The 16,508-nt window shown below is 44.9% G+C and overlaps 1 protein-coding gene across 2 annotated transcripts; it reads right to left on the bottom strand.

Annotated features, from left to right (window-relative positions):
* Positions 1-23: 23 nt before the first annotated feature.
* LOC141798767 (uncharacterized) lies at positions 24-16,244 on the bottom strand. Of its 2 annotated transcripts, none has more exons than XM_074680595.1 (3): positions 15,975-16,244; positions 2,537-4,269; positions 24-1,744 (listed from the first exon to the last, which is right to left on the bottom strand). In XM_074680595.1, exons 2-3 carry the CDS (start codon positions 4,109-4,111, stop codon positions 1,244-1,246), a joined length of 2,076 nt encoding a protein of 691 aa, XP_074536696.1. In that variant the 5' UTR covers positions 4,112-4,269; positions 15,975-16,244; the 3' UTR covers positions 24-1,243. The 2 variants fall into 2 exon arrangements, with proteins under 2 accessions (XP_074536696.1, XP_074536697.1); XM_074680596.1 differs by lacking the exon at positions 15,975-16,244 and adding an exon at positions 6,889-7,225.
* Positions 16,245-16,508: the final 264 nt, after the last annotated feature.

Consider the following 16,508-nt stretch of genomic DNA (forward strand, 5'->3'; position numbering starts at 1 on the left):
ATCATATAACAGATTCACAATTTTTAAAAATATACATTTTTGTAGCTATAACATTTAAAAAGAAAAAAAAATCAACAGGTAAGGTTTTCTTTTTGAAAATTAAAAAAAAACAAACACAAAAACTAAAGTGAGAGAGTGTGCTGAATCAGAAGAGATACCCGTATCTGAGTTTAAAATACTTTCATCGTTTTCCCTGCTTTCAAACAAATACAGTACGTAAAAAAATGAGAGGGGAACAGAAGTGTACAGTACACGGGGGTCAAGAGTATTCACAAAGCATCATGTTCCAACGTGTTATTAGCACCATTACTCTTCAGCCGGGCTGTACTTTTACTCTCTCCATCATTCAGCTTTTAATGGAAAAACACCATGTGTGTCGAGGCGATGTGGCACAGACCTGTCTGTGTGGGAGGGATTGTCTGTTACGCAGTTTTCCTTAGTGTTCTCCCTTTCTCAGAGATAATGTTAAGAACATATTGGAGGGTAATGCCTTGATGAACAATTGTTTGAAACGACTCCCGGATGATGAGAATAAAAAAAGGCGAAGAGTTGCTCGTACATTCACCTTGCCTGCCTAGGCCGACGCGGAGCTATCGGCTCAGAAGCAAGAAAATTAAGAAAAACAAGAATGCATTTGCAAAACTGACAGAGAGATTGCATTAAATCTGTTTAGCATATTTACTGTATATAACATTTGTAATGTAATATATATAGTCAACTTTTGTTCATATATATATCTGCACTTCATCAATAGGGTTTACTTTCATAACACTGATTGAAAACCGATACCCTGCAGATATCACTGTCAGTAAGTAGGTGTGTGGGACAACCATTACAAAAACAGAGTGAACACAGACAAGTGCTTGATTGTCTCACTAAATGTCTTCAGTGTGTCTGTAAGGAGCTTTCCAGAGATCCTTCAGCTGCTGCTCCTTTTAGGGCTGTGCTAAGTATAGTTGAGGAAAGGAAGGAAAGGAAAAGGGCAAAGGGAAGGGGAAAGAGGGTAATATATGGCGATGAGGTTAATCTTTTGGGCAGCAATGTGGACACCCGTAAAATTGTGTTTTCTATTGATTTTTTATTCCTTCCCTGCAACCCTGCCTTGAGGTCTCTCCATTGTTTGTCTTAGTGGGTGCAGCAGAGACAAGGAGGGTGTGTATGTGCCTATATGTGTGTATGTGTGTGTGTGTAAGTGTGAATGTTTACATGTGCATTTCCAAGTTTCTTTTTTTTTTTTTTTTTTTTACTGCCACTTCATCAGCTTTGCGCCATGAGGTAAATCCAGGACACTTTCATCAGTTCCAGTTGAAGGGAGGGAGTCCGGGGCAGACCAGCGCCGCTTGCGTGGACGCGACTGCTCCTGAACAGGAGGCTCTGCAGCGCGAGGAGGAGGAAGATGAGGAGGAGGAGGAAGGGCTGGCACGGAAGGAGGTGGGTGATGAGGGAGAGGGGGAGGTGGAGGTGGCGGTGGCATCTCATCCCTGTGTGAGCTGCTGCTGCTGCTGCTGCTGCTGGACTCTCCTGTGGCCCTGGAGGAGGGCTGCGTGCGATGGGCCCTGGAGCTGGTACGCGTGTGTGTCCGGTTGGTTTGGTTGGGCGTAGGGGTGAGAGCCAGGCAGACATCCCCCTCTGTGAGCTGGCGGCAGTGCAGGCCATACAGCTGTGAGGTTCTCTGGGGACAGCAAGAAGACCAGCCTCGGTCCTGCACAAAGAATGGATACTCCACCAAGACCTTCAGTAACTCCTACACAAAACCACAACAGTGTTACACACTCAACACTTCTGTCTGTCACTTATCATCAACAAAACCTTTTTGAATCAAGGTGACTACAGCTGAAACTTCATTAAAAGTCATCTTTGTGTGCAGGTTTTCATTCTTTGCAGTGGGGTTTTATGAGCAAGAGATGTTAAGTTGCTCTAAAGTAGATGCAGTAAGTCAAATAAAGTCTGCTTTATTTTTGAGTTTTATCACTTAATCTTTCTGAAACTTTTTATTTTTCAGCCAGAGTTGCATTGCTATGCATGCAGCTCGCAGTATCAGGTCATATGTTTGGGAAAGCAGTTCAAAGAGGAAAAAAAACACAAACATTAAAATCTAGATTTCACTGACACACCCTTGAAAACCCACAAGCGTTCTCCAAATGCAAAATCTCACAAAAAGTGAGCTTTGATTTCAAAATAAGCTCACCAGAGCATTTCCTGATGTGATGAGCTGATACTGTGTGATATGCACAGGATGATGCACAGTACAGAAAAACATAGAGCTAAAGAAAAGGTAAAAGGATTGAGTGAATATTTCAGATCATGTTTTTTTTCAGTAGGATCCATAATGATGCGTAGCTTAGCTTCCGTCTCTATACTCAAGCTGCTTTCTCCATAAAATGCTGCCACCATCTGCTGCGTGTGGTAACAGGATACTGACAGACACCTCATACAAACCCACTTCAGAAAATCTGCACTATTCTTCGAATTGTTTTTAAAAATGCTGTGATGAAGCTACCTACAGCTGCAGTGTGTATCTGAGGAGAGCGCTGACCTGAGTGTTGAGGTCTGTAAGGTAGACATGCAGGTGGCTGAAGCCCTGAGTACTGCTAGGAGAAATCGTCAGCACAGTGCAGGTGCTGAGGTGGAACTCAGGGGAGGTGTCGGCGCTCCGCAGGAAGTCTTCCGTCCGCAGCTCCTCAACCCGCTTCAGCCTGCCGCTGGCCAGCTCGATCAGAGACCCCTTGGTGAAGTGAGGTAGGAGAGCAGGGGGAGATGGGTGAAGGTCCGTGTGTGAGGTGTGAACATGTGAAGGAGACGATTCTCTCCCTCGATCTCTGTCTCTGTCCCGTCGCCTCTCTCGTTCAGCGTCTCTTTCTTGGTCATGTTGAAGGTGCTTCTCTTTGTCTTTCCCTCGCTCTCGGTCCCTCTGTGGGACCTTTTCTCTGTCTCTGTCCCGGTCTCTTTGCAACCTGTCATGGCTGTTGGGCAGACTGAGGGGGGAGTGTGGTGAGTTTTTAAGGTTGTGCGGCCGGGTGCCTGGCTCCCTGTGCAGGTTGTACAGAGGCGTTCCTGAGGGGCTGTAGAGTGGAAAAGTCTGGGCCTGAGGGCTGGGGTGGCACACTGATCCCATGGAGTAATAGATCTGGGCTTCAGCTGGTGTAGCCCCCAGGGGATCTAGTAGCCCCCCTCTACTAGGCCTGGGGACTGGCCCAAGGGGAAGGGGACTAGTGGAGAGTAGACTGGAGCTGGTCTTAGTTATACCATGTCTGTCCTGCAGTGAGGAATGTAGCTCAGGGCCCTCCTGAGCTTGAGAGTCTGTCAAAAAAATCCCTCCAGAATGGACTCGAGATGTTAGATCTTCCGGCTGCCTCCGTCCACCGTTGGTGTGAGAGGTGTGTGGACTCATGTCCAGTCTGGTTCTGCTGCTGTCATTCCCGTACTCTCCCGTGAGCAGAGACCTGGAGGTTGAAGCAGTCCTGCTGCCCGGCCCGTCCAGGCCGTTGGGCCTCTTGCCCAAGTACCGATGTCTGGGTTCAACCAGGCTGGGATCATGAGCGTAGAGAGAGTGGGGGCTAAACAAGTACGACGGGGAGAAGAGAGAAGAGCTGTTGTCCCGCCGGCCGCTATTAATGTAGGACCACATCTCTCGGGATTCTGCTGGGAAGGGCGTCTTGAAGGAGGAAGAAGAGGAGGAGGGAGAGGGAGGTAAGGAAAGGGGCCCATCTCCTCTGAGCCACCTGGAGTGGTGGGGCATGGGTAAGGAGAGAGGATCATCTCTCCAGGCAGGAGACCCCGAGCCCCTCCTCTCACTGACTGGCCCTGGAAAAAGAGGCAGAGAGACGGAGGGAGAGTAGCTCAGGTGCCATGGCAGGGGCAGGGGGAGGGCTGGTGCAGGAGCAGAAAGAGGTGGAGGAGTATGAAGAAGATGAGGGTTTGGGTTAATAAGAGCCCGCTCCCTGTCGCTGGCCTCCCTGCTCCCCTCCACTCCCCCTCCGGTGGACCGACTCCGGAGCGGCACAGGGGGTTTGAACTCGTCCAGGGGGACTTGATGTTCCGTCGATCCTTGCCGAGACTCCCTCTTCTTAGGAGGGAGGCACTCTTGGCCACGGTCGGGGCTGGGATTCATGGGTGGGCTCCAGCGGCTGTTGGGGCCCCCTGTGCGTGGGTGTTGGCTAGGTCACATGGGCCTCACGGGAGAACGAGGGGCGCAGACAGAGGGGGAGGCTGCTACACAGCATCACTGTCAGATCACTGTGGATTCCTCAGTACTGAAGCACCACTCACCTGCAGAGAGGACAAACGAGGACAGAAACAGAGGTGAGGACGAGGAAGAGAGCCAGCGGAGACAGAAGTAGAAGAGCTGGTGTGTGAACACAGAAAAAGGACGGTCTGTCAGGTCCTGGCATCAGGCGTAGTGAAGACTCAGCTGTCAATCTGGTCTGACATGCAAACAAACATTCAGCTGCAGACAGATGGAGAGTGACTCCCTCATATAAACTACTTTGAAAGGTTAGAAACTCTTCGCTCTCTGATTGCTGTCGCTAATTAGTCATTACCTCTGTGCACTGCGGTGGGACTGAAACTACCCAACTTACTCTTTTCATTCAAACACATTACTCCTACATGTGGGCTAAAAATATATTTTGCAGCCATTGAAGTTCAGAAGCAGTGCATTATGTGTGTGTGTTAATACGCACACACAGTGAGGCACTCACAGCAGGAGAGTTTTCATCTGTGGCTCTCTGGGGATGATTGGAATATGTAGATATGTTTTTGTACCACTTTCATGAACCACCTCCGTGACACCCCCGTGTGTTCTCTGTCTTTTGTATAAGCTTACTACTAGCACCCAACAACGCTTTCTCTTTCAGACGCACACACACAGACGGCAGCAGACACAGAAATACTCCCTCAGGCGGCTTAACTTACTCCCCCAGTGAAAGGCAAAGCTGGTCACCACCCACCCAAAGCTGAAAGAAACACTGTTGATATTGCCACCAGTTGTTGTGGACGCAGGATATGTGTCTTTGCATATTAATTATTCTTCACAGCAGGGGTGTGGATAAATGTGTTGCGTGTGTTCATGCATGTTTGTGTGCCTTTTTTCCTGGCGGAAATATGTGAATGTGTTTATTTGTTTAGGCTTTTGTGTGCGAGTGTGTTTGTGTTCGAAACCTCGAATGTGTCAGAGATTTAGCTGCCTCGTTTCATTCAGTGAGAAGTGCGGGGGAGCTCCACTAATTCTTCTCCAAACGTTTTTTAAAAGGAGCTCTTTTGAAGTGATGGTTGCCGCGCTGACGGCCCAGCTGTTCCCTCCACCGCCGCCGCCAACACCACCATTGCTGCTCCCGCCGCCGCCACAACACCACAGCGCCATGCTGCCAATCAGTCCCGCACTCACCCGCACGTCTGTCTCAACAGCCTTCCAGCTCCCTGCCGTCTCACCATCCACCCCACTGTCACCATGGCAACTGTGTCCACACACACACATACATACAGCCGGCTATAGAGGTTAGATGGGGATACTCCGTGGAGAGGCGGGTAAACTGTTGCTCATCAAGTGACTCGGTCCAAAAACAGAATAAGTGTTAGAGTGGAGCAAGCTGTTTGTACATCTGAGTGGAAAACTGAAGAGTGGGCGCTGAGAGGAGGGGGATTCATTCTCCCAGACGCTGACAGGACTGGTGTCATGAGCACAACATGAGAGATTTCCAACAGAAAAAAACGACCAGGCCAATCAATACGGTGATGTAAAGATGTTGAAAATGTTCAAAACCTGATTGAAATGTTTCATTTTTACTCTTGGAGGTCAAACGGCCTTCTGCAGGCAGCCTCTGACCTCTGCTGTCGTACGTTTATAAAGTGTCGGCTTTCTCCAAAAACCCTCAGACGGATGCAGCATATGAAGTCATGTGTCGGATTATTAGGAAAGAATATGTGTCTGCTTTTTCCTGCATTCTTCCCCAAAATTGTGTTTTTCATTTGAACAATTTTTTAAATTAGTTTGCCAATGAAATAAGAGACAAACTGCTGACTCTCAATTGTAACTCTGACTTATGCATAAAATCAAAAAAGAGAGAACACACTTGAAAAGATGTTTTTTTTTCTGAATAAATTAAATTTAAACTTTAAACACATCAAAGATTTTAAGGAAATTAAATAAGACATCACACTGTATTAAAATGCTGTATTTAATTTGCAAATAATCTACTTGCACTCATCCAAAAGCTCAGTTTCTTCTGTTAAAATAGCGGGTTTCAGATTTGTCCTCAAATGACTCTGACTGTGTGATTCCGACAGCTCTCATGAGAAAGGTTGTCAAAACAGACCTAATATAAACTTGCCAAAAAAGTACAAGAAAACAAAGAACACAATTGTGCATGTGGAGGAGTTTGCAGAGAAATGTCTTCTAACAGAACACTCCTACACTGTGCAGACGTGCACACAGAGCTGGAGTTAAGCTGGAGATGCTCTCGTCTTGACATTTGTAATAAATTTAAGCTTCCACAAACATCAAAGCAGAAAAAAAAGTTCTTTGCATGTTATGTTAATGTTGTTTTAAAAAATTGTCTGATTTAGTGTTTTACATGCTGGGATATTCATAAAATATCAGTGATTGACAAATCTATTTTCAGCCTTCCACCTCATCCCGCCTTTTCTCAACATGCATTTCTTGGAGGAACTGTCAAACTTCACTCTGCACTCATGACTGCAAACCTCAAAAAAACAGAACCACCGTCTCCACTTTTGCATATTTTTACTCTAAAAGAGCACCAAATGGCGGTCTGATTTCAGTAATTTCATTTGAAAATCAGCCAAAAACTGCTCTTTGATTCAGTTCAAGTGCAGCAAGCAGACAGGTTGATGGAGTTCGTAGTTGTTGTGATGTGAAGTGAGACTGACCTTAACACGGGTTGAGCACGCGTCCCAGTGTTGGCAGTCATTCATATTCCAGTCCTCCCAGAGGGGTCAACCCACTCCTCAGCTCCTCACTGTGCTACACTTCTCCTCCACAGCACCACTGTCAGCTACAACACCCGCAGATCGCAGCAGCCTCCAGCTACACACTGCCTCTGATCTGTGTACGCACGAAATAACACCAGCAAGCCCACCAAACTGAGGGAAAGAACTGAAAGCCTGCTATCCGTCTCTGTGACTGCTGTGTATGTGAGTGTGTATGTGTGTTAAGAGTGTGTGTGCGTGTGTGTGTGTGTGTGTGTGTGTGTGTGTGTGTGTGTGCAAAGGGCTGAGGAAATGAGTAATATCTAGCAGTGAGAAACATGTCTGCTATGCGGAGCCACACAGGCAGACCAGTTGCTGCTGCCGCCCACTTGCTTTAATCACTGTGAGTTATACAAACATGCATACACACATAGGAACATGCACACACACACACACCAGCAATCATGGATGCAGCATGCACAGATTATACAGTGGACAGTATATGGTGTGTGCTTTCTGCAGAGGTTTCACCCATTAAACATGTGAACACACTGATCAATGAACTCATTAGGAATAAATTCATCATTGTTTGTATGAGAGCAATATAAAGAGAGGGGAGGGAAGGAGGGGAGACAGAGAGACAGTTGCTGAAAGACAGGGAGGGACGTGGTAGGAGGTTCATCCCACACACACTTTCAGACTTAGGCTTTTGCTGCTGCCTCTGACTCAAATCTAAACCTCCCATCCATCAAGCACACAAACACACACTGTGAAAAACACACACATGTACACACACACACGCACACGCACACTAGACTTGCTCTTTTTGTTTCTCTGTAGTTTTCATCTGAATTTGCGTCCTTTCTTCCTATCAAAGCCCTTTGTGACGCACCTGTTGTTAAAAGAGCTTTGATGAATACATTTGATTTGACTCCATATGCGCACACACATTTACTCTTAAAAAACACACACACGCACTTACACAGGTTCATACGCTAACAGGAGAGCTGTGAATGATTTGCCTGAGTGATTCAGTCAGTGTGCTGGTATAGCTTGTGCTGCTTTTCAGTTCTTAGTACTAAATTCTGTGAGAGCAGTGTTGTCCCTTCAGCAGAAATCAAAATCTGTAAGTGAAATTAAAAAAAAAAAAAAAAAGCTTTCAGAAAATGATAAATAGGCCCAAGGTTGAATTGCAACACTGTGTAAATCACACATCTGCACCTCGCCAAAAAAAAGCAATGGCTCAACAGGCTTATGTTAATTACCAGTGCAGAAATGTGATACAGGAACAAGAATAAATTGGAGCACAGGGTAAAATTAAATTTAAAGGATTCAATGACGCAATCAAATCAGTACTGCTGGTTAATTGTAAAAAGCAATCCTTATTTTCTCTGAAAACTCTCAGAGCAGTGTGCAAACGTACAGGCTCAGAGCAAATCTCAGACTCGTATCCAGCAGAAGTAAATTAAAGGTTAACCTTGTCTAACTTCTCACCCTCCACGGAACGGAAAGTCAATCAGACCCGAAGACGTGTGCAGACACATCAGCTTGAAGGCCACATCGAGACATCCTCACGGTGAAAGCAACAATTGCCAAGAAAGTCTCCTGTGACATTTAGGAGGAGATTACTTTGATTTTCCACCGTGAGCGCTGTGTGAAGATGATGTGCACAGAGGGTTGTGTGGGCACGAGCGCTGTCTGCTCTGCTGTAATTGTGTGGGTTCATTACGAGTATCACAATTGAAATAGGGTACATTTACATATTTTTAAATACGGAAAATATATGAAATAAGATCAAACAACAAAGAGATTTCATTTGTTTTAAACATTCTTATTTGAATAATTGAAAAAAATGTGTGCTAAGATCATGTGGCAGTAAGTTACTGCTATTTGTGCACAGTTACATAGTTAATACTAATCAAAATGGATCAATGAGCTTTTTTTGTTAATATCATAAATCTTTTATAATTATTATTATTTTTATTTAACAGCTTTCAATATGTCATTACAATTATACAGCACAGCCATTTGCCTATCAAATAAAATGTCTTCAAATAACTTTTTCCATGACTACACACACAAGCTTCAGTGGTGTCTGTGGGGACTTTACTTTTTTTTTTTTTTTTTTTTTTTTTTTTAACATAAATATTTTTTTGATTTCACTTCCTCAAAACATCAAAAAAAAAAAAAATCTTAAATGAGATAAAACTTAAAAAATTGTAAAACAGGATCTTGTTACATAAAGCTAAGTTTAGAAATATTATTTAAATATCATAAATAGCTAAATGCTGAAATAATCGTGTTATGAATTAGGTGCAACTACAATATGTAGATAATAAATTCAGACACAGTAGTTCAGTCATAGTGAGACAGAGAGGAAATAAAGAGAGGCTCGGGTTCATCAAAGGGTGTTTACTACAATATGGAAATATAGAAATGACTGTTGTGCTCTTCAGCATGTATACTTTGATATTTAGCATATTGATCACTCACAGATACACTCACACACTCACACACACCCCTGCAAATATTAAGTTGAGTGAGCGCACACTGGAGTCACACTGTGCCATCAATCATTCAAGGCACCATGGGGACATTTGGCAAACTCACTCCATCTTATCCTCTCTGATTCTGTTTGTTTGTCCTTCTGTCTGGCTTTGCACTATTTAATCTGTCCATCACAAACACACGCACACTCACTCACTCACACACACACGCACACACAAATAAACACATGCTGATTCAGAGCCCTGACAAGAAAGGTCAGATAAGTTAGAAGAAACTCATAAATCAAAGTGGTGAAAGCATAAAGGAGCAAACAGGGTCAAAGGTCAACACAGGTAACGTTTTAATCTGTGTGCATCTCAGGGGTATCTCCTAAAAATGCTTCCCTCTTCACTTCTGGTCCTCTTTTAATCCAAAATGCCCTTTAACTTTGTGGTTTTTTTATAGTCTGTTCCTCATGCGTAGCCTCGTATGGGGTGTCTGATCACGTTTCAGGCTGAGTGGGGGATCTATGATGGATGTCTGATGCAGCAGAAATTTGTTGCTGAATGTAACAGATCTGAACCGAGGGGGGGGAGTAGAGGAGAGTGGAGGGGGGAGGGGGTAGAGGACACAGCAGATAAAGAGATAGATGGATAGATGGATAGATAGATAGATATACAGTATAGACAGACAGACAGACGAACAGACAGACAGAGTTGAAGTGTTTGGGGAAGGGGGGGTGAAGGAGGAAGGAGTACTACTAGCCCCGTGGAGGATTACTCTGTAAGGAGCCGGCTAAGCTGATAAAGGACAGGGTGATACGGGCGATAGCTTAATGGGCAAAAGGCCAGGTCAGCCTGGTCACCGCTCTGACCCATTCTTCAACAGGATGAGCCAGCAGCCCTGCCCGCAACAGGCTCAACCACAATGAGGATGGGCTTATGGCTCAGGAGTTACTATTAACACCCACGCACACACAACATACATACACATGGAAAAACACACACATGCAAGCAAAGAGTCATCCTAAAACTGACTTTTGCGCAATTTTCCGACTTCCAACGGAACCGAAACCTCAGCATGTTGATGAAAAGTTATATTTGTCAGTTATTAGATCAACAGAGTGTGCCTCATGTACAGCAGAATAAGCAGAATATATCACCTCTGATGAACATGGAAAGATAAAAGACAAAAGGAAAGAAACTGTGCAAAAGATGCAGACATGAGGTTGACGCCTGTAATGTATTGCAGGGTTAATCCCTGTGAATCCTAACTTCTAAAGGCCTAAGGCAGGCTGAGTATAGTTCTGGGAGGAAATCCCCCGGTGTAGTGGTACAGGCCATTAGCCCCTAGGGTATAAATAGGGCAGCTATGGCTCCTTAAGCTGGCTTTTACGCAATATCAGTTAAAAATATGACTTGACTAATTACATGCAGGTCAGCCAGTCAGCAGAAGCAAATAATTCCTTCACATCATCCTTGTCTTCCTCTGACCATGCAGGCTACCACAATGCTCCTCTGTCTGTCCGTGAATACTCAGACATACAAGCATGCACACACGGGTCAATGGGGAGCAAGTGGTGCAGTTAGCAGGTATTCTGAAAACCTTGTGGCTGACATTCTCTTAGGCGGGTGTTATGTTGTTGTCATTCATTGACATTTAAGTGTCTGCTGATGGGAGTTTCATTTTTGCACTTTTCCACTGCCTCAATCTGATAATATGCTTGTTATGCAGCATCTGCACCAGCTTTAGTTTCAACAACTGAGAGTTGACTTTACTTCTCATTTTTTAGGTGTTGTTTGCATCACAGACATGGGAAAAAAAACATGAAATAAAAATCAGATGCACCACTACAGGTTGGGTGACAGCACTTCTTGTGTAACTGCTCTGATGTCACATACTGCTGATACAGTCATGATCTTGTGTTTTCATTCTTGCAGCGCACTTGTTTCTTTTTGCCAAATTAGTTTCCAAACTTTTTACATGCTCAGCTTCAGCGGCTCACAGGTAGCAGTCTGCCTCTCACTAGTTTATGATTAGCCCGACTCAGAGCCCTTGATGTGAGTACTACTCTCACGCTATGAGATCAGTGGCTTACGAAGGGGAGGGAAGAGGAGGAGGGGGGTTTATGGAGGAGAAAAAGAGAGTGGAGAGAAAGCGACTCAGCAAGCGAAAAATGTCTGATGGGGTAGAAACAGCTTGAAAGCGCGAGGACAAGTGTGTGTGTGTGTGTGAAAAGAATTGGGGGGATTACTTTCATTCCAAAGATTTGTTGTTTTTGGCACCTTTCCCCCGGCGACTGCCAGTCAAGCTGGGTTTCTGTTAGTTTTCTGGTTTAACAGCAAAATGTCAGCAAGCTGAAAGCATAGTGATGACATCTCCATGGAGAGAGCATGGCCAGGTCTCCCATTGGCAGCTCAAGTGCCATTCATTTTCTGAGAGACTGTCTAGACGGGCTTCATAGATACTGTCTGGAGTACTTTTATCACAGCACCGTATTCAAGGCAACATTGCTATACACTGCCATTATTGCTTTTGTTCTACAACCCCTCCCACACCAAATCTGTTACCCAGCCACATGCGCGGTCACAGCCATTAACTCATCACATGGCTTAAGCTGTTTGATACAGAGGGTGCTGGAAATTGTTTTAAAATAGGATTGAGTGGGTTTAATGCTTGTTTTCAAAATGATAATTAGGGAGAGTCCCACTCCCACTTAGGAGAGAACCTTTGTCACTCTGCAATTTCATTATCTTGTGTAATGATAATAATAATAACAATAATTAAAAAACTAATGAAATTAAAACAAAAGATGTTTTTTCACGAGTGTTTTTTAATCCTCTGCAGAATAAAAAAGAAGCAAATAAACTTGGAAGTATTGCAAAGGCATTGTAAAATAATACACATCCCACTTTAGGACAGGCTTACAGGACACTATTGATGCCACAGCCTGCAGGATGTCTCAGATGTTACACTTTCTGTACTCTGACGCCAGAAGCAACACAGTGCAATTTATTTTGTTTGTGCAGGTTGGATTTCTCTTTATGAGGGAGCAGATTCTCACGCACAGGCTCCATCAAGCAAAAAGTCAGGCCCGGCTGAAAATCTGTGGGTGTGAGCCGTGGGTGGCAGGGTTGAAAGGTCGTCGACCCCCATTGTAGATGAAGTGTGGAGGAGGAGGAGAACATACTGCTTGATCATACACAAGGGTTAGTGAGTCAGGGCCGAAGAAAACGATCGGTACAAGCACATGGAGAGAAGGAATGACTCGGGAAACTGACTGATTGCAGATTTTAATGTAAATATGCACACAAATGGTCTCTGCACATATTAATCGTCCAGGATGTAAAACCATCTTATAAAATATAATTTCCTGTGCTTGGGCCCCATGGTACACCCCGACCGGCAGGTGTGTCTGTCACCTTAAAGCAGTCTGGCACAGTGTCAACTGTATTCAGACACCTGCCTATGTTTGGGATTATTCATCACACTCCTGGCTCCCCGGTTGAGCTCCCAAGCCAATTCTCAAAGGCTTCCAACTGTGAGAGTGCTGATCTGGGAACAGTGGCCAAGCAGGTCTCATTGGTAGATTTTAAAATGGCTTAAACAAAGCACAGCTCATAATCAGACCTAAATTTGCTAAGAACGTACAGTGACACAGTCATTTTATTTTGGTATCTGGGTGATATTGCCTGATTTGTCAGTTTGGTTCAGCTGAATTTTTATGAGCAGCAGGTTTAAAAAATTACTTAGAGGTGGAATAAAAAGGGATTTGGGTTCATCAAAGTTCAGAAAAGTTTTCAAAAATGTTGCCAAAACTTGCATCTTGTTTGGTGAGAGGACAAAGTGATGCAAGCCCCGTACGTAAGAGACAAAATGTAGCAAACACCTAACACAAAAACATTCAAATAAAGTAATCACGGAAATGTGCAGCCCCGGCATGAATGTATCTTTAGCTCTTGAAGTTTTACCTTTCTCTCTTTCACTTTCAGCACCCCCCCATCCCCACCTACTCCCAGTCTTCCTCTCTGTCTTTCCCTCTCACTCATCTGGCTGGCTGTTGGAGAGCACACACTCAACGTGGGTGAGAGTGCTAGAGTAGAGTATATGACTGTCAACACAAGGTGCAGGGTGTGTGTCTGTGTGTGTCTGCCTGTCTGTGTGGTGCTGTAGGTGGAGAGGCACAGCAGGGCGTGAAAGAGCGCTGTGATAATGACAGGCCATGAATTATATAACGTGCACATTGCATAAGGAGAAGATTATTTTAGGTCCAGATATTGAGGATGTATAAGTAATTTTTTTGCGTGGGTGAACAGCACTATGTGCACCTCTAAGTGCATGGATGTGTTTGTGTAAAAATGTTCTGAAATGTGCTCATTTCGTGGTTTCTTTCGAGGAGTGTGTGGGTGTAAGTAAACTAAAGTGTATTATGTGTTTGTAAGAGGGGGCATGAATGTTTTCAGATTTCTTTCATAGCTATCTGCATATCAAAACAAGTATGTGGGAATGCTGGCACATTCATGTACAGTGCACATAAGGGTGTCTTTATTGCGAGCTCCCACTCATTATCACTTCTAGACTTCAGAGAGATCCACTTGAAAAAGGGCTGATTCCTCATGTCGGGTGAAAACCGTGTAACTTCTCGTTTTGATGATTTTCATGTTGGAGCTTGCGTTAGGAGAACACATGCTCCTCTACAGGCCGAACAAGTTTTTTTGACTCCCTGTCAGCAGACTGGTCACAAGGGTAAACTCATATAGGATGTGTTGTGTGGAGTCACAGAAGTGAGGCAGAGCAGATAGAGTCTCCGTGTGCCACTGCCTCCTCTGTGCGCCTCGCTCCATGCATGAGTGTGCCCCTGTAAAAATAGACCTCTTAAAGGGCCAGCAGCCACTCAACCTTCTCCCACAAGAGGCCTGTTCTGCTCTTCAGGGTGACAGTACTCTAAGAAACATGGGACTATGCTGAACATGCTGTATATCTCATTCAGCCCACAGAGACAAGATGTGTTTCTGTTTCCCAAAAGAAATAGAAACAAACCTACATCCAGCTACTCTTTGTCAGCTTTACATCATTCATGAGGGGAACCTCTCTGGTACACAGCCAGGCTCATAAAACAAAGCTCCAGGTTTTGTTGTCTGAGTAAGTCAAAAAACAAGACGTATCAAACACGGGAGATCTGGTCTTTGAAGCCACCTGACAACAGCTAGAGCACCACCTTCGCTAAGACTGGTGCACCACAGAGTGCCTGTTTCACAACAAAAGTGACAAATACAACTGTAGAAACTACAAAAATAAACCCTCAGCAGCATGTGACGCACTCTTTGTAATTGTGTACTACTCAAAATGGGTATTTCTAGGAGCAATCTCTCAGTGACACAAGACTTCCTGAACACGCCAGCACATTGTCCTCATAATTGAAATAAGTGAATTAAGTCAGTGGGGACAAATGTTGTACGTCTCGCTTGAAAGACATCTATAGCTGGAAACTGTTTGAACCTGTGAAGTGTTCCTATAGGGAGCATATGTGGTATCACTGCAGCAGAAGGACAGCGCCTGCTGGAGCAGAAATAGACACACAGAAATCATAATCGTGCACACTGGCGTAGTGTTTCTTCATCCTCAGTGGCGAGGAATATGAAGGCGATTTGGTTAAAACATAGCTCTGCGTTCCCAAGTGAGGGATGCAGAAGCCGAAATTTAAAGTCCTTTTTGAAGGGAAGTTGTAATTAAATATTTAAGGTGATGTTTGAAGTTCTCCAAGTCGTGTTTTCTCATTTATCCTGAGCGCTGGCTGAGGGAAAAGTTGGACCTTAGATGCTTCATGCACCTGCAGATTCTCCCTTTGATCATAATAAATCCTTGCCCCCAACATCTGCACCTCCCATTTCTTCCTCATCCTCCTCCTCCTGACTCTTTCTATCTCTTTCCAAATATTCCCAGACACCACTAACCCCACCCTCACCAATCTCATATCCGTGCCTCCCAGTTTAAGCGGGCTCCTCCAGGGCCCCTGGCTATCTCTGGACCAGGGCTATTTAAGCCCACTGCTCTAATTCTGAAAGTCCTGATCTGCCGTCAGTCTGAGTGATGGACCTCCACCTCTCCCTCCTTCTCTCCTTCTCTTTCTGTCTTCCTCACACACTCCTTGTCTCTGGATCAGTCACACTCTTGTTCACACTCTCTCTGTTATTCTCTTCCACGCGCACAAACACCCCCACACACAGGTGCCGGCTTACATGAGTGTTTACACCACATGCTCATACACTAACACACACACACACACACACACACACACACACACACACTCACTCACACACACACATTTCAGACATATTTCCCTACTATAATTAACCCAGCTCACTCACTTTTAGGATGACATGTCTCTTCTGTACTGTAACTCCTGAACCTGTTTCCTTTAGAGCATTCAGAACAGCCTGTGCACTGTCCTCATTCAAAGTTGTTCAGACACCTGCGCTCTGTCTCTCCCATGCACACACACACACACACACACACACTACACACACACACTCAGCGGAGGAAGCAGTGTGGTCACATACCTTGCAGGGTGCCTTTGCGTAGCAGGTAGCAGAGAGTTCGCTCATTGGATCAGGCAGCAGCAGGCACGTAGGAATATCCAGTTTTGAGACTGCAAGTCTCTTCCTCTTCTCTACTGCTCAGCCTCCCCTCCCTTCATCCTATTCCTGCCTCTCCTCCTTCTCACTCTCTAAACGCCTCTTTGCTCTCTCTCGCTTTCTCTCCCTCCCTGTGAGTGCGCTCTCTTTTCTCTCTCCCTAGCTCGCTTGATCTCTTCCACCCTCCTCCCTCTGAGTCTCTTCCCTCTCCTGACACACACACACCTTCTGTGTACCTCACCCGTACAACTCTCAATCTCTGAGTTTGCTCTGTGACACACGCTGACACTTGATAACTTTTTCTTTCCCCTGCCTAATATGCTCTGCCTCCCTCCTGCTCGCCCTCTCCGGGAGTGTATAATTAGACAGAGCTCAGTGGTAATACAGTCAGGCTCATTGTGGGAGCCTTAGCATTGCTGCTCATGTTTGGCTGATAGCCCAGCGGCTTCACTCATTAAC

This window comes from Halichoeres trimaculatus, unplaced genomic scaffold (genome assembly GCF_033239565.1).
Source record: "Halichoeres trimaculatus isolate MK-OKI-2021-1 unplaced genomic scaffold, fHalTri1.1 fHalTri1_scaffold_11, whole genome shotgun sequence".
NCBI lineage: Eukaryota > Metazoa > Chordata > Actinopteri > Labriformes > Labridae > Halichoeres > Halichoeres trimaculatus.